This window comes from Tachypleus tridentatus, chromosome 2, assembly GCF_004210375.1.
Source record: "Tachypleus tridentatus isolate NWPU-2018 chromosome 2, ASM421037v1, whole genome shotgun sequence".
Classification (NCBI taxonomy): Eukaryota; Metazoa; Arthropoda; class Merostomata; order Xiphosura; family Limulidae; genus Tachypleus; species Tachypleus tridentatus.
The window spans coordinates 45617276-45636961 of NC_134826.1; the positions used below are offsets into that span (position 1 = coordinate 45617276).

A 19686-nucleotide genomic window follows, 5' to 3' on the forward strand; every position below is an offset into this window, starting at 1 on the left:
CTATTAAAATCAAAAGAAACTGTTATAGTTTCGACCGAGTTTACTAACCTGTAAGAGCCGACGTTATTCATACACTTGCCGTGAACACAGGGATCTTTCCGACATTCATCGACGTCACGTGTGCACGTGCGCCCTGTGAACCCTTGGGCACAGGTGCAGCGGTAGGAGTCCCGTAGAGACTGGCAGGAGGCGCCGTTACGACAGGGTTGGGAAGCGCAGTGATCCACCAGTTCACAGTGGTTACCTACATGGAAAAAAAAAATGTAGTTCTAATGTCTATTGAGACATTCAAGTATGAAATAAAGACATAACCACCTCTGTGCTTTAAAAACTTCGTAAAACCGATGGTGGCCGACTTTTTAACGCCTTTAAATTAAGGCGAAAGTTTATCTACCATATACATACATATACTTACTGAAAAGCTGGTACAATAGTTTTTAACAAGGTTTTTGATAGCATCTTCGCTCTACAGATTTCTTTCACTGTTTGATTCTGACGTAACATATTTATATATATATTACGCTTATTTTAATTAAATTACATAATACAGTTATTAGGAAATACTGAATACGATAAATTTTTCATTACCTCTGTTTTATTTGCGTGACACCTTTTAAGGTTTACTTTATTTCACAATTTCGCACAAGAACTATTTGATCCTAACTGTCCCTAATTTTAAGCAGCACCATCCGCCAGCTCTTAGGCTATCCTTGTTCGATCTAATAGTGAGATTCGTTGTAAATATTATGGTGCAACTACAGCTCCAAAAAAGTGACATTTTTTAAACTTCGAGTCGTGACCCATAGATCATCTGATTTATAATGCGGACACGCTAACCAAGGTTTGGTTTAGATATGCGACATTTACTGAAGCTTTGATAACTGATAACGACCGTCTAAGTGAGTGATTTCTGTTGGGTGCTTGTAAGTATGGTTTAGATATACGACATTTACTGAAGCTTTGACAACTGATAACAACCGTCTAAGTTTGTGATTTCTGTTGGGTGCTTATTAGTTAGACGAATTCCTCAAATTCGACAATAACCCCTTCAGTGGCTCATAGGTAAGTCTAAAGGTTTATAACGCCAAAAACTGGGTTTGGATACCTGTGATGGGCACAGCACATATAGTCCATTTTGTAACTTTACGCTTAACAACAAGCAAACACACTTGACAATATATTCCTCACTGTTTGACTACTCTGGCAAGTCCCCAGTGAGTCAGCGATAAGTTTACGGACTTACAAATCATGAGTTCGATTACCGGTGGTGGACAGAGCATGGATAACCTCTACGTAGCTTAGTCCTGAAACAACTAAACGCTATACCCTACCGTGTGGTATAAGAAAGATAATTATTTACATCACAAGGATTTTTATCAGTTTTGTTTAGTGTCTAGCATAAACTGACGTTGTTGTTTTTAATTATTAACTCCTCCATCACACTTTCTTAAAGATAATTAACATCCATTTGCCAGATGGTGCTAGTTACACACTGCAAGCAGCGTATTAGATTCAATTTTTGTCAGAAACTTGAGAGGCAGTTTCCTGTGTCCCTTTCAGTTGTATAATAAGGAGTTGTAAGGTGGTACGAATCTGGTGCCTAGTGAAAGGCTTCGATTCCACTAAATCGTGTTAAGTATCTAAGGCTATTAGTGACTTATGGGTTTTGATTACAGCAGTAGGGATAACTTACTAACACATACTTAAAGCTTGAGTGTTTTTGTTTGTCTAGAAACTAGATACTTGAATAGCATCATTCAAGTCAAAATACAGTGTACTATCATGTAATTAAGTTGTGTAATCGCCCTTTTTCGTTAACAATGGTAAAATTGCTTCAGCACTGGCATTACCTAAATGTTCTGCTTTTAAATTCTTAAAAGGTTATTATGAGCTAATAATAATAAGTCACCATAAAGGGATAAAAGACACCACTTATAAAATGCTTAGGTGGTTTAAAGTCACCAAAAAGAATGAACTTATGTAGGGATAACCCGAGCGCTTTCGAAATGTGACTTTTCTTATTCAGGGTCAAGAAGAATTAATGTCCGCCTTTCGAAAGTGCTCGGGTTATAGGATTTTTTATTGTTTTATATTACGACTTCTTGAACCTACATGTTTTTCTGACATCATAAATAAATTGTCAAAATACACCATTCAATATTTAACTACAAGGCTTAAAACATTATTAAAGAGAGAGCGAAAATACAGTGTGATTAGTTTTAATATTGGTTCTCTCTCTCTCTCTAGGTGTTTGGGTATATAAGTTTGTATACCCAGGAGAGTCAGGTATACTAGACCTCTTCCTTAATATCAGGATTTTAAAACTAGAGATAAATGTGATTTCCGAAATTCTGTTGATAGATGTCAACTGATGTTTCCCATTGACAGATGGCGCAAATATCAGGAAAATAAACTACTATGCCCAAAAATCTGTATTCTATAAACATCTTACCCATTTGGTCCTTATCAAGGGTTTTCTGTTGAGTGAATATAAGTGTTTTGGGATTATGAAATACTCCCAGTGTGCCCTATATGTAGTAAATACTTCAAGCACTCTTCCAATCGTAAATTCTCAAAGCATTCAATCATCTGTTTAATATTTGTCTGGTTTGGGTATGTTTTGAATTTCGCGCAAAGCTACACAAGGGCTATCTGCGCTAGCCGTCCCGAATTTTGCAATGTGAGACTAGAGGGAAGGCAGCTAGTCATCACCACTTACTGCCAACTCTTGGGCTACTCTTTTACCAACGAAAAGTGGGATTGACCGTCACTTATAACGCCCCCACAGCTGAAATGACGAGCATGATTGGAGAATATTGGTCTGACAAAATGTTATATTTAATGTTGGTCTGAAAAGTTTGTTTGTTTGTTTTGGAATTTCGCACAAAGGTACTCGAGGGCTATCTGTGCTAGCCGTCCCTAATTTAGCAGTGTAAGACTAGAGGGAAGGCAGCTAGTCATCACCACCCACCGCCAACTCTTGGGCTACTCTTTTACCAACGAAAAGTGGGATTGACCGTCACATTATAACGCCCCCACGGCTGGGAGGGCGAGCATGTTTGGCGCGACCCTCAGATTAAGAAGCGCACGCCTTAACGCGCCAGGCCATGCCAGGCCCAGGTCTGAAAAGACAGTATGTTGTAAGTAATATTGGTCTGAGAAGTAGTATGGTTTATGTAATATTGATCTGATCAGACAGTGGCATACTTTATTATTCTATAATAAATAGTCAGTTACGGCTTAGCCATTCACTTAAGAATAGTCTGAACAAAATGGCGTCTTAGATGAGCTTCTTAACGTCTTAATTACGCAGTTTATTTTTCTTTTCTAATTACAATCCATCCGATGTTTGACAACTCCAAGCTAAGATGTCAAAAACTGTTTTAATGATTAACCGTCATAAATAATTATTCTTGATGTGTTGTCATCTCACGGCTAACTTTCAACAGATTTATTCACGACCTTGATCGTTTGCGTTTGACGTATGGGATGATGGATTAAAACGAAAGTCTCAACAATGATACACTAGTACCGCGTGCAAAATAAGTCTTGAAATGACACATTAAGATGTTACTGTGATAACCGCCAGGTGGTGTACGATCTGCATAGCAGCTGTTGATTACACTATCAAATATAGTCTGTGTAAATTAATAGTTTTGATGCGAGGGACGAGGGTCACGTAACCAGTTTTAAAGGCTGTTCTTGACGAAAAAAGAATGGCACAGCTGCATCACAGCTTAGAGTCTGAGGCCAAATCACTGCCTGAGTAAACAGAGGTAATACTGTGTCTGAGTAGAAGAAACTTTATCGTCACCAAATATAAGAAAAGATCAGCTAGGAAGTTTGGTTTCATGTACTTCAAAAGCAACACGACATTGGCCCGTGGTAATAATAACAAAATAGGTCTAAATAAATAATTTTGAGTTTCCAGAAAAAGAAGAAATAATGAGAAAAAATTGGAGCTGAATGTTTCACAGAATGAAATGAAAGTAGAAACTATTTTCATAAATCTGTAAGAACATGAACTCAAATACGTTTACTATATTGTAGAGGTGATAAACATTGAGATTCATAAAATAATTTTTATTTTCTAAACAATGGTGCCGTTCAGCGCTCGCTCGTAACAGTAACATCCGTGTTAATATTTTCTAAACAATTGTGCCGTTCAGCGATCGCTTGTAGCATCCGCGTTAATCTGGCCAGAAAATGGCTGTCTGCGAAGCCAGAAAATGAAAAAAAACTTACCTCGAAAACCTGCAGCGCACGTGCAAGTGTAATTGTCCAGTGAACTGAGTGTGCACGTGCCCCCATTTTGACACGGGTCACTATCACAGCTGTTCGGGAGAGCAATCTCGCACAGAGACGCCGAATAACCTACTGGGCAGGAGCACGTGAAGGTTGGGCCAGTCGTGGCATTTAGGGCAACATTACAACTACCCCCATTCTGGCACCTTGGTCCAGCACCCGTATGGCAAGGATTTAAATGTTGACAGTACTCTCCAACGTACATCGGTGGACACCTGCAAAAGTGAAAACAAAGTAGGAAGTTATACAACAGAAACACGTTACTGTCTATTGTAATTATGAAGGCAGACAACACACAGACTTGTATAAAGTTATAAAAACCAAAGTGTGTGACTGGAAAGTCTACGATTTAGCTCTGAACCGATTGATGGTGCATAAACCTAAATACATGATGTTATTTTCAGAACAAACTCCGGGTCATGATTTGTGTGTTGAAAGTTATAAGAAGTATGGAAGGGCTTTTTTTGTTCGTTTTGTTTTGTGTAAGGGCTATGCAGACTCAAAAGTCCAACGATGCAAGCTATAATGTTAAAGGTTATAATATTATTTGTATATCTACGTACGGGCTTGTCTTTAGATAACAGCTATTGATTCTTATGAGTGAATAATTAATGGAAATTAATTACTAACTAATTGTTCACTGCAAGATTTCACCACGATCTTGTTTTTAAAATTGTTTATTTCGTTAAAGCGAAATGGGTTAAATTTTCAAGAGCCGACTGATTATTATATTTAACTTTTAAAGATATTTGCAATCTTATTGGCCCATGGGATAAACTACCATGTAAGAGACACTAAATCTTGGCTATTAGTCGTCCTTCATTTGCGTTGCCTACCAAAGGGAGGGCAACCAGAGAGCAGGACCTACCGCCAACGTTATATGGCATTTCACGAGCTCACACATTGATTTTCCCTCACAGACCAAAACACTAACCATAAGGCTCACCCAGCCTATCTTATGATGTTAATTTATAGATTTCGGACTCATCCACCTTTGTTCACATTTAGGCTCCATAATACTTCCCTTTCTAAATACCTTTGATTAAATTTGCCAAAAAATGAAAGTCTTTGTGAATTTTCCAAGTAAAAAGAATTCGAATCGGGATGGTTATAAAGCTAGAGAATATTTTATTAACATCCACACCACGGCTCTTTTTCTCCAGTTATGTTGTACTGTCGCAGCAAATTTTTTATTGCACACTTCACGTGGCGTGGCGCTGTCTTCTGCTTTACTGAGCCTGAAGTTATTTCTTATCTTACATTTCCACTGCTTCAAGCATTTTCATTTTTCCTAGTTCAAGACCCACAGTAAAAGTCGATGTTTATTTGCAAAAACACAACACTTTTCAAATTGTGTTTATTTATTTATTTATTTCAATGTTTAACACAAAAATCAATTTAAACAGCCGAACCAAGTTTTATTAACTTCATACGAGAATTCTTTAATGTTTTTAACTAAATAAAAAAACTATGCACTCATGAATTCCCAAAATATAAATTATGTGAATGAAAAATTAGAATGGAATAATACTTTGTCTTAAAACACGTGTCCGTAATTATTCACAAGTAAACTCTGTCATAAATGTCCTATTCAGCTGCCACGTAATTATCTCCAGGTCTTCAATGTGTTGCCAGCGAGATTTAAGCCACGGCAAATTGGCTCATAAAATGCCTCTGAACTTTTCGAGTCCAAACTTTTAACTCATAGTTCCGTCATCTCTACGCGGATTTAAAATATAATTACAGTTTTGAACTCAGATGAATGATGTATTTGACCTCGCCCAAGGTCTCATAAATTAATTTACTCTAATTCTGCATAAAATAAATTCAAATGGCTGCTGACGATTCCCTCTTGTTTCGTAACTGAATGATTCATTTCTGCTTGAGACAGAATTCCCAAATGTTAGATCGTTAATGTAGCAGCCATCTGATATTATCAAAGAAAGTATGGTTCTGGATGACTAGTCTGATGAGGTATGTATTAGCCACCCCTCTTGGCCATTTCCCACTTCGTGTAACTTTCATTCCTCTTCGCTTTTCCAACTGGCCAGATGAAACTGTATAGTTACTATAACAATACAAAAAACAACAGACAATAAAACAGCGACTAGCTTTGATTCTAACGTCTGTTCGTGAAATCTAAATCTAGAAACCGAAACTATCAACTAGGTGAACTCTTTACCTTGTAGCCCCCTCCCCTCATCCCGTGGGACTCCCAACATTTATATCAAGACAATCAACAAACGAGAGAAAGCTCTCTTTAGAAAGTTTTGCGCGAAGAAGTCTCGCATTGTAACAAGTAGAAACAAACGTCAAAATATAGACTCCCCCTCTTCCACCCTGTTTTGGAAATATGGCAGTCGCCCATAAAAGCACCCATGCATACACATGGCAAATGACAATAATACAAGTATGCCAGGAAATTGATGTCGCTCCACTGACACTATTACAGTTATTGTTAGTCATCGTACAACTGGCTATGTCTTTCACAGTGTTGCGTTGCTCGTGTTTTGGTAACAGTTACACGATATTCACATGCGATGCTAACAGTTACAAGTCTGAATGGTATGGCTTACTGCATCGTAGCAGAAGTTATAAACAACATCAAAGGTCGAATCGTTACCGTTAATCGATAAACGAAGAGAAATTCTCCGCCTACGTGCAAAGAAGTACGAAATTGATTCGTATGTCTGTCTACACGAAAATGCTGTCGTCTGACAGACCAAAGTTTTCCTAGACAAAATAATTGAAGCCAACACAAAAAATCAATCTGTACTGATATTTCAGAATTTTATTCGTAAACTTAAAATGATATCTATCACGTATTAAAAAACACCAAACGTCAAACAACAATTACAATTAGGGAAAAGTTTCTCAAGTAGTTTTATTTTAATACAATAATACAACGAACGTGGATGTTTCACCAGTTAATCAAAACAGTTTTGTCATACGTTCTGAGCTCTGCAAGCTTTACTTTTATACGGCAAAATCATCTTTTTTCAAAAGGAAAGGCTCATGAACTTGAGCTCCATTAAAATATCTATTCCAAGATTTAAAGGGCAGGGTATTAGCAGTAACCAACCTCCAATTCTAGTTTTCCCTTTAATGTGGCACAGATAACCTAGTTGCTTTGCGCCATAAAAGACCAAACCAAATACCTTTAACTTGTGAAAGAAAGGCTAAAAGCGTAAAACACGAAATACAAAGATAAACTACCACTTGGTTTTGTTTTGTGCTAATTAAAAAATATAGCGAGTTCTATAAATAAAGAATTGGTATTTTTAGCCCGAACAACACCGTATGCAATACACTGGTTAAAAGGCCAAGTCAAAGTTTCATTAACTAAGTAGCACGAATTCATTTTCCTTGTACCGCTTTCACATATTAAGTTTCATTGATTAATTAGAATTAAGCGCAAAGCTACACAATAGGCTATCTGTGCTCTGCCCACCACGGGTATCGAAATCCGGTTTCTAGCAGTGTAAGTCCGCAAACATATCGCTGTGACACTGATGGGGCACATATCAAAGGTGTGGAACATGTTCAGTGGAATACCGCAGCTCGAAACTTGGACTTTCCGACCCACAGCCCAACACGTTAACTATTAAACATTCTTTTAAACCAATGATCGAAAGAAATTTGTTACTTAGTTTTTCCTCACTCAATGAATGAAATATTATCTACGTATAAGAGAATTATCCGAACAACACTAGAACATTCCATTGCTTTTATAACTAATATAACTTAAACTGTTTAATTACAACAAAATTGATTTCGTTACAAACAGATTAAAAAATAAGGTTTCCTACATTTCTAGAGCGGTTGGTTTATCGTTAACTACAAATATGTACAAGATTTAACTTTATAATTAAGATACAAGTGAAACGCTGCATCAAAATGTTTTGTTACATCACTTGGCGGCAAAAACGAGAATTCATTTATAAACATTTAACGATATTTAAAATGTAATTAGAGCTTATTTAGTGGGCTATAAATATTTCTGATTTGTCCATCCTGAACCATGTGTTTTGGTCACTTCAACCTCTTTGGACGAGATCTTATCCGCATGTTTGATACAACAACAAAAACACGTTTAATAAATATGTTCTATACATATATATATACGTATGCACTGAAAGATATAATTAATAAGACACGAACACAACCCAAACGATCGTTTGTCAAAAGTAATTACCCCACATCAAAATCAGTGTGGTTTTATTTGTTATAATAACACTTGTTTTTGTCTGTACTGAAAATGTGTGTGCACGTTAGTATCTGAATACGCTTGCGCGAGCACTTCCATTTCAACGAATATAAACAAAAGGTGGACGTAAACATACTTTAGTAGACATTTCATAAAATAACATTATAAGCAAAGTTTAGCCCTAACTAAACTATAGCAAAAAAAAAAAAAACTGCATTGGTTATAGTATTAACTTACCTCTTCATCCAGTATTGGCGTACTTAATAAGGCCTAACATTAGTTAGGCCTAAAACAAGTGGACTCATAAGAGATTTCCGTATCTGAGGTTAGGCTTATTTTGTATTAGTTTATAAATCCTGTATTTAAAGAAGTATTTTTACAATAAAGATGCTAATTCGACCACAAATATTTTGTGTCTCTTCTAATTTTATGATTATATTTTTCCGAAAATTGCAGAATAACATAACGTTCTTAATCGGGGGATTACATTTATTTCTCTTCATGGTATCGCCACAGTCTTGTGTTAAACGTTTCATTCAAGTAATGAGTCAAAGGCTTAATAGTTGTCGATTGCAAGTAAAAGAAACGTTATGCATGTATATTATGACTATCATAATCTGAAGTAAACAATATTCTTTTTGTCCCTGCGAACTATTATCCCTTCTTCTCAGTTTATTTCCATATCGCTTGATTCAAATTCATCTACACCGAAGTTTAGCGTTATAAGTCCTGAATATTACTACTAAGCTGCAGGGGTGAAGCGATTTATTGTTTTAAGAAATTATAATTCATATACGATCAAGATGAACGTCTAAGAGAACGTCAACTATGAAAAAAATATTGTTGAATTATTTTTTAAAATGGTAAGAAATGTTATCTATTAATCCAGCTCATGATGTGAAATTTACAACGGTTTGTGATTTGGCCTCCACTTGCAACGTAATTTACTCACCGACCACCATCCACAAAACCTAATCTGAACCTCTGCACAGCTACGATATTCGACTTTAAATAAGCGGAAATGGTCGAGAAAAAAAACCCAACAAAAAACAAGGAACTTTTCGAGCGTTAATGCCAGGCAACCAAAGTTGTTTTATGCTATAATGTTTTTACCTCTTGTGTGATACGTGGGTTCTTTCATTTGGCAACAGTAAGCAGAAGAAGAAAAAAGTAAAACTTATGATATTATGGGAAAGTTGTCCTTATGCTCCTTAAATTAACTAAGTCAGTGTAATGACCACAAATTTCTAGCGCTGAGAAGTAGGACTACAATATAGTAAGACAGTAATCCCAAGAGCAAGAGTGACCTTGAAAGCCGGTTGACGTACACTCGTGACATCACTCGAGCGTGTATGTTAAAGCAACCAATAGTTTAGTTTAAAACGCACAACAGCTACTTTGAACGCATCCCCTTACACTAACGTACGCACGCAACATTGGAAGACTGTGTGTTTTGTGTATTGACAAGTAATCTAAAGTAAATGGTAACAATATTTTTTCCCGTAATACAAAAAATAAATAGTATCGCTAATAATAAGCCCCATAAGTGCAAAATGAGTAATAACGTAAACTCGAGAAAATGGCGCCATTTCGTCCCAAATAAAAACAGTGACAAAATAACATCTTTATTGGTTTATTTTTTCTCCTTTGTATTATTATTGACGATGGAGTTATTTTTATGAGTGTTGTTATTATCAGTCATTTTCACACAGTTTCTGTTTGCATTACATATGATGGCATTTTTAGTACCGTAATTACCAGTCACCCATATCTGAAAACGCACTTCGTATTCTACAGATATACACGTCAGTGAAATATAATGCCCGTTATACGTGTCATCGACTTTTTATCTTATTAAGTATTATCCCAGAAAATTATTCTTATGATTCGTTCATAACTTGTAACGTTTCATGAAAATTGTATTTCACGACCCAATAATATTTGAGCTTTTCCATACACAAAAATGTCCTTCATTTGCTACAAATAAGCAATGAGACATTTAATAGGGTAAAAACAAAAGCTACCCGGATTTCAGGCTTGGCTCCAACTTTTATTGATTGGGAAAGGGAGAACAATGAGACATTTGATGAAACTAAATCCAAAATTAGAATTGAAGACAACGACATTTCAGGGGACCAGACCCTCCTCCGTAGCTCGCGCCGACTTTGCTCAGAAGAAAACGTGGTGCTTCGATTAACAGTTTATCTGAAGTAGAGGAAAAGTGAGTGAATACTGATTGAACTACAAGTAGTTCTTCTGTAGCACATAATGTCAACACCTTTTTACTGCAGTAATTATGATGTATGAAAAAATAATTACCTATTACAGGAGTACGAGTTAAGTGCTGCAGAAATGTCAAGTTACGTTGTGTAATTTATTTACAGTTTGTATTTATGTTCACCACGCCTATTCACTATGTAAGTCAGTAAGTCTAAAACCGACATTTGAACTAACTTTATCTCCACAGTCGCACATCTTTAAAAGGTAATTCCGTTATTCTGAGGAAGAAAGTAGAAACAGTTTATCAAATCTGAGATACTCTAAAATAACTGTTCTACAAATAAACGGTAATGTGACGTTGAAGACTAAAGTAGCCATTTTGTTTTCTCTCATTTACAAGAAGAAAATAAAAATCGCTTTAGGACTTCATCATGTTGAGCTCAATGAATAAATCATGGTTTTCTATTAGCAAAAACATGCAAAAATGGCTTGGTCCGAAAATTTAACTTTAAGCCTAATTTTTAGACTATTCAAGATGAGAAAAAAAAAACAATAATAAATGAACTGGAATTCACAGACACGCTGAGATAAAACGTACAGATTTACATATAGATCAGATCAATAGGCCATGCTCTGTACTAAGATCACGGTGAGGCGTGGCTATCTGACTCACAGCCTCGCTGAAGAACACGACATGCAGACTGAGGGCGCATCGTGACATGAATGCTAAAACAATTTGTTATTAAGCGCAAGGCTAAACAATGAGATATCTTGCTGTGCCCGTAGCAGGTTTCTTTTTTAATTTTGCACAAAACTGCAAGAGAGATATCTGCGCTGGCTACCCTTAATTTAGCAGTGTAAGACTAGAGGGTAGGCAGCTAGTCATCACCACCCACCGCTAGCTCTTGGGCTACTCTTTTACCAACGAACAGTGAGATTGATCGTAACATTATAATGCCCCACGGCTGGAAGGGCGAGCATTTTGGTGCGACGGGGATTCGAACCCGCGATCCTCAAATTACGAGTCGTACATCCTCACTACCTGGTCATGCCCGGCCCCCGTAACAGTTATCGAAATCCGGTTTTTAATGATATAAGCACTAAGACTTGTCGTTGAAACACCACGGAGGTAACAATACAGAGTTCTTCGTCCTGCTTTTTTTTATATAAATCGTTAAGAATATTACCAGCTCAACAAAACAGCAAATAATAATACGAAGACGTAACAAGCACCAACGCCCCTCGTACATACTGTAGTCTGTACATCACGCAAATCCAACCAATAGACAGTTAAATGGAGTTCGCGCAAAATTTATATTGCAAATTTATTATACAGAACTGAAACAGGCACGAGGGGGAAAAACTAATTAAATATATTAATAATTTAACAGCATTATTATTGCTAATCCCGAATGTGATACGATATCCATTTGGAATGAGTTTTTCTCACCAAATATTTGAATTCTATGTTAAATTGCTCATGTGAAACTCGTTTTGTTTATTTTTTTCATCAGCTAACAATGCTCTGGTTTATAACTATAACATTTGGAAGTAGGTTAGATTGTTATCCGCTAACGAGTGAAATAACTGATATCAGTAGAGAATGTAATATCGAAGTACTGAGTGCACATATAAATAGTTGTTTGTTTGTATATATAAACGTCACTTGTGTTTGGCTTAAAAGTAATGAGTAACAATAGAGGCAAATGAATAAACCGTTCGAACTAAACACAGTTTAGATATTTATTCACCTCCATTTCTTCTTCTCTCTCTCTCTTTCTATCGTACATACAACGATTGTTTGTTTGTTTGTTTGTTTTTTTATTTCGCGCAAAGCTACACGAGGGCTATCTGCGCTAGCCGTCCCTAATTTAGCAGTGTAAGACTAGAGGGAAGGCAGCTAGTCATCACCACCCACCCCACTGCCAATTCTTGGGCTACTCTTTTACCAACGAATAGTGGGATTGGCGATAACATTACAACGACCCCACGGCTGAAAGGGAGAGCATGTTTGGTGTGACAGGGGTTCAAACCCGCGACCTTCGAATTACGATTCGAGCTCCTTAACCACCCGGCCATGCCGGGCCGATGTACAACGAAACGACTAGATTACAACGTTCCATCATTCAGATGGCTTCGTTGTCGAGGCGTTTCTCCTCGCAATTATATGATACAACAGTTAAGGTTTTAAACAGCTCAGATTACAAGTAACTCGGGTTCGTAAACTCCTCTACAATACCTGTTTAGCAACATAATTTAACAATAGTTCTTCCTGACCAATGTTTTTATTTCCACTCCTAATACAATAACACAAGTCACGAGAAAACCTGTCTTATAATCTCTTGGTTCGATGAGAAATCTTTTTATCATACATTCTCATGACTTGGCTATCTAGTAAACTACATCATGCGTAAGTGTAACGTCACATCCATACAGTATTTTGTCTGGTAGATTTGAAGGGTCTTTTATTGGTATTTTCCACACACCTAACCTAATAAATAAAAATGTTGTGCAGGTAATTTATGACACACACCCCTCTCACATGCACACATTCTGAGTGATTAGGTATCTATCTCACATCGATCTAACTGAAATATTTGGCATATATAAAAAACATTCTCTTATCTTTTTCTTTATACATTTAACTGACACCAAAATGATTACATATTTGACTGACACAAGAATGGTTGTACAGTTAAATGACACAAGAATGGTTGTACAGTTAACTGACACAAGAATGGCTATACATTTAACTGACACAAGAATGGTTGTACAGTTAATTGACACAAGAATGATTATACATTTAACTGACACAAGAATGGTTGTACACTTAACTGACTCACGAATGATTATACATTTGACTGACACAAGAATGGTTGTACAGTTAAATAACACAAGAATGGTTATACAGTTAACTGACACCAGAATGGTTGTTCAGTTAACTGATACAAGAATGGTTGTACATTTAACTGACACAAGAATGATTACACATTTAACTGACACAAGAATGGTTCTACACTTAACTGACACAAGAATGATTATACATTTAACTGACAGAAGAATGGTTCTACACTTAACTGACACAAGAATGATTATACATTTAACTGACACAAGAATGATTCTACATTTAACTGACACAAGAATGGTTGTACACTTAACTGACTCAAGAATGATTATACATTTGACTGACACAAGAATGGTTGTACAGTTAAATAACACAAGAATGGTTATACAGTTAACTGACACCAGAATGGTTGTTCAGTTAACTGATACAAGAATGGTTATATATTTAACTGGCACAAGAATGATTATACATTTAACTGATACAAGAATGATTCTACATTTAACTGACACAAGAATGATTCTACATTTAACTGACACAAGAATGGTTGTACACTTAACTGACACAAGAATGGTTGTATAGTTAACTGACACAAGAATGGTTATATATATTTAACTGACACAAAAATAATTATACAGTTAAATGACACAAAAATGGTTGTACAGTTAACTGACACAAGAATTATTATACATTTTACTGACACAAAAATAATTATACATTTAACTGACACAAGAAATGTTACAGATTTAACTGACACAAGAATGGTTGTATAGTTAATTGATATAAGAATGGTTTGATATCTGGAGCAGTAGTTGCAAAGACATATATAGAATGAAACTTGCTTAAAACTGTCGGATAACAAGAATACAGGATTAACCAAAAAGCCTCATCAACACTGTATACAAGAAATGTAATGTGATTTACATGTTACATTTTTCTTCATTCTCATTTCTAAAATTTTATTATTGACAGACACTACGGGCAAAAAAAAAACACTTTTGCATTTATGACTACTTTTTTTCTTAATAGTTAATTATTTTCTTCCTTTCTGGAGATATTAGAACAATAATTACTTTATCTACTTGGATGCTAATGATTTGTTTGTCTGTTGAATTCAAGGGCTAGTTGCTGCTGGTAAACATTATTCACAGCCAACTCTTTGGCTATACTAATTTAATAGTGGGATTCAACTGTCACTCCTATAACCCATCAATGGCACTATGAATCATGTACAGATGCACATAATGGCACTCTAACCATTGAATCATGTTTGGTCCAGGACGTTTGTAAATTCATTTATTTATTTTTTCCTATCACTGGTAATACAATTTCTTTTGTCCCATTCACTTTGTTTAATCTTTTCATACTTGAGGATTTCATTCATTTTATAGAAGACTCTCTATGTTTGTTATTAAATAGAAAGATACACAGCAGATATTAAACTCTTACATTTAGCGTTGTAACCCCCAAGAGGCTTTTAATATATAAAAAAATCTAACATTGTGTGTTGACATTTTTCCAAACATTTTTATTTGAGTTTTCAACATGGTGTGGTCATGTTATACATAATAATTGATTGTTTTTAAATTCTACCTAACAAAAATAATTAAGCTAATGAATAGACTCTAAGCTACAAAATGTCTGTACTAATAATACTATGGACAGAATAAAAGCCATTTCAATTTTTAAATTCATGATGTGCTAAAAACATATCGGTCCAAGAAGTCTTGAAAAAACTGAAATAGAAACCCTTATAACCCAAATGCTTTTGAAAGGTGGAGCTGAGTTGTTTATATTTATGTTAATTGTTAACAGTATTAACCACAATGTAGTGATCTATTGTACTGAGTTGTTTATGTTTATGTTAATTGTTAACAGTATTAACCACAATGTAGTGATCTACTGTACTGAGTTGTTTATATTTATGTTAATTGTTAACAGTATTAAGCACAATGTAGTGATCTATTGTACTGAGTTGTTTTTATTTATGTTAATTGTTAACAGTATTAACCACAATGTAGTGATCTACTGTGCTGAGTTGTTTATATTTATGCTAATTGTTAACAGTATTAACCACAATGTAGTGATCTATTGTACTGAGTTGATTATATTTATGTTAATTGTTAACAGTATTAACCACAATGTAGTGACCTATTGTACTGAGTTGTTTATGTTTATGTTAATTGTTAACAGTATTAACCACAATGTAGTGATCTACTGTACTGAGTTGTTTATATTTATGTTAATTGTTAACAGTATTAAGCACAATGTAGTGATCTATTGTACTGAGTTGTTTTTATTTATGTTAATTGTTAACAGTATTAACCACAATGTAGTGATCTACTGTGCTGAGTTGTTTATATTTATGTTAATTGTTAACAGTATTAACCACAATGTAGTGATCTACTGTACTGAGTTGATTATATTTATGTTAATTGTTAACAGTATTAATCACAATATAGTGATCTACTGTGCTGAGTTGTTTATATTTATGTTAATTGTTAACAGTATTAACCACAATGTAATGATCTACTGTACTGAGTTGTTTATATTTATGTTAATTGTTAACAGTATTAACCACAATGTAGTGATCTACTGTACTGAGTTGATTACATTTATGTTAATTGTTAACAGTATTAATCACAATGTAGTGATCTACTGTGCTGAGTTTTTATATTTATGTTAATTGTTAACTGTATTAACCATACTGTAATGATCCAAGTTGCTGGACTGCTTCACAATCACTATTACATTCACAGCTGAGATTCATACATTTTACTAGCTTATCAGTAAGTGAACTCAAAATAAAACTATATGATCCATGCATGTTTAGTACCAACAGGAAATTATTTTATTCATTTGTCAACAGGTTGTTTGTAGTTAAGCACAATAGGTTATCTGTGCATGCCCACAACGGGAATCTAGCGTTGTAAGTCCGCAGACATATCGCTGTGACATGGTGGAGCATTTATCTAAAGACCATTATTACAAATATATTCACCGATTTAGAATACTTACAAAAGTTTATCTCAGCAAGGGATGAAATGGCTAGGCATAGAGAAGTTTATTTGTTTTCGAATTTCGGGCAAAGCTACACGAGAACTACCTGCACTAACCGTCCCTAATTTAGCAGTGTGACTTGAAACCTGTATTACAAATAAATAGGGTGAAATTTGAAAATAAATACATAAAAAAATTGATACAAAGCACTGATGAACTCTTTTTTTAAACGACACCTCGCTCAATCGTGGAGTTACTGCAGTTACTTTAAAGTAACTATACAGTAAAGAGCAGGCGAAATGTTTTCTTGTGTTATATATCAAGATATTATACAGATGGTGCTGTAAGTTTTGAAGTTAATGATACGCTTTATGCTCCGTTAAGCTAAAAACTATTACGAGGTTTCGGCTGACACGAAATACCACCATTTCATTCACTTCCACCCCCGAATGAAGGCTTATCTTCGAATTGAAAGAACAATCTGTTTCACGTGAAAACCACCGTAACGACCCATGTCTTTGTATGCACGCTTCTCTTGAGTAACAGAAGCTATACTTAATACTACCAGAGGGCGCAACGATGACCACACTGGTTGACCAGCGAGGTCTGTAAATCAGAAGGTTGCAAATGAGTGACAGTTTTTGTTGGTTACTATCTCCTGAAAACAGCACTACAGGATACTTGCCTTCCGAGTATTGTATTTTTTGAAACGCCTGTTTGCTCTCTTAAATAAAATAATCAATAGAACTGCTGATGTTAATTCCTACCCTATTATATTTAATACTGGTGTTGTGTATTGTCGTTTCTTTTATATAGTACAGGTGAGGTTTTGTTTGTGTGTTTCTTTTAACCACAAAGCTACACAATGCTGTTTGTCCATCACAGGTACAAAAAGCAGATTTTAAACGTTATAATCCCTCTGACTACTGATCCTCTTTGGACGGGGTGCAACTCGGATCAGTGGCGGCTCTTGATGACTGTGGAACGTTACTCCGAGACCCGTAATTGTTGTGGCGGTTTTGTACGGTTGACAAAAACAAAATATGGGTTTCTTACTATAACTTCAAGTAAAAGTAGCTAATTGCTTAACAGGTTATTTCACTTGACTGCGAAACGATTGTTCTACTTCCCCATTGGTTGCACGTTCAGAGGAATGTATAATATCAATAACATACCTTTGCGCTACATTATTAAAGGCTTATGGTCATGGTATTCTATTCTGTTGTGGATACAGGACTAGTTATTTGTGTTTTATCTACAAAAATGTTTTTGTACCGTTTTGTTGACCGTAAAAGAAAAGTTGCTTGATTTTCAGCCATGGTTCGTTTCCAGTAAGGAGAGCAACATTTGAAAACCGTATATCTTAAACCAGTAAAACTGTCTGATACATCTGGTCCTTAAGCCTGAAGGAAAATAATGTTATGTTGGATGTACCAAGTACACAAATAGGAATTTGATGGTGCAAGAAAAGAAAAATATAGACAAAAAAAAAAAAAAACAGGACTATTTTGTGCGGTTTTGAAATAAAATGTATGTAGTAAATACGTTTTACGACTCATGACAAGGATATACGTGTATATCTACTTTATACGGTCAACAGGAAATACAGTTTTAAATAAGTTTATACCTTTATAAGTTTGTTTATTTGTTTTTAATTTCGGGCAAAGCTGCACAAGGGCTATCTGTGCTAGCCGTCCCTAATTTAGCAGTGTAAGGCTAGAGGGAAGGCAACTAGTCATCACCACCCACCTCCAACTCTTGGGCTACTCTTTTGCCAACGAATAGTGGAATTGACCGTCACATTATAATGCCCTACCGCTGAATGGGAGAGCACGTTTGGTGTGACAGGGATTCGAACCCACTACTTTAAGATACGAGTCGAGTGCCTTAACCACCTGGCCATGCCGAGCCTCCCACTTTATAAGAATAACGTTTCTGTAATTTACAAGATTGCAACAGTAAGGGTCAAAAGGTCGTTCTAAAGAAGTTTTCACTTCATTGGGACAGGCCCGGCATGGCGAAGCGTGTTAAAGCGTTCGACTCGTAATCCGAGGGTCGCAGGTTCAAATCCCGGTCGCACCAAACATGCTCGCCCTTTCAACCGTGGGGGCGTTACAATGTGACGATCAATCCCACTATTCGTTGGTAAAAGAGTAGCCCAAGAGTTGGCGGTGGGTGGTGATGACTAGCTGTCTTCTCTCTAGTCTTACACTGCTAAATTAGGGACGGCTAACGCAGACAGTCCTCGATTAGCTTTGCGCGAAATTTACAAACAATAAATAAACACTTCATTGGGACCCCTAGTGGCTTAACAGTAAGTCTGCAGCATAGTAACGCTTAAAACCGAGCTTCAATATCCGTGGTTGTCATAGCATAAATAGCCCCTTGTGTAGTTTTCTGTTTAACTACAAACAAATAAAAATCAAGCCAACCGGGAAAATTCTCTAATTTTAAACTTTTGACTGCGGCTGCTTTAAACGAGCGCTTAATTTTTGCGAGATGGTGTACTCTATACTCTATACAGTATATTCGCATCCATCTGCTGGAAACGGACCGTTCACTATGTGACTTATCAGCAGTCAGTGGGTTAAACAAATGATTTACATTTCACGAAAACGTACAATGATGAGCTTTGAGCCACTTGCACCAAAAACTTCAACACGAACCGACAAACCATAGGAACAAGCGAAATATGTAGGTACAAAATATCCCTGAAGAATTTCCTTAATTAATGAAAAATGTTCTCGTCTTTATTTTGCATAAAGTGAAAAATAATTATCGTAAATGAAATGTAATCAAAATCACGTGGTCTTAATGACTAGCCATATAAAACCATTAACATCCCTCGGGAGAAACGAACTGGGGTCAGGTGAGATGTTATAAACCTAATGGCACCAAAATTAAACAAGTCTGGTCTACTGGGGAACATGGGGAGAGAACCAACCCCATAGGCTGTAAAGTCCTTAGGGTAGTTATTATTTAGCCTGATTCCAAGCTATAACAGCAGCAGTCGGTGGTACAACTTCCTTGTTCTTCTCTTATTACAACGAGTAATCGCTCTCTTCCAAACGTCCCGAAGACAATTATAAAGACGCGGTGAATGAATGGGCTT

The 19686-nt window shown here is 35.9% G+C and overlaps 1 protein-coding gene across 1 annotated transcript in view; it reads right to left on the minus strand.

Moving 5' to 3' along the window:
- The window catches only part of LOC143242535 (uncharacterized), a 97796-nt gene that overhangs the window by 53173 nt on the left and 24937 nt on the right, over positions 1-19686 (minus strand). Inside the window, exons 3-4 of the mRNA XM_076485959.1 lie at positions 4246-4520; positions 49-244 (exon numbers count right to left, since the gene is read on the minus strand). Coding sequence (XP_076342074.1) covers positions 49-244; positions 4246-4520 — 471 coding nt within the window. The remainder of the gene's footprint in view (positions 1-48; positions 245-4245; positions 4521-19686) is intronic.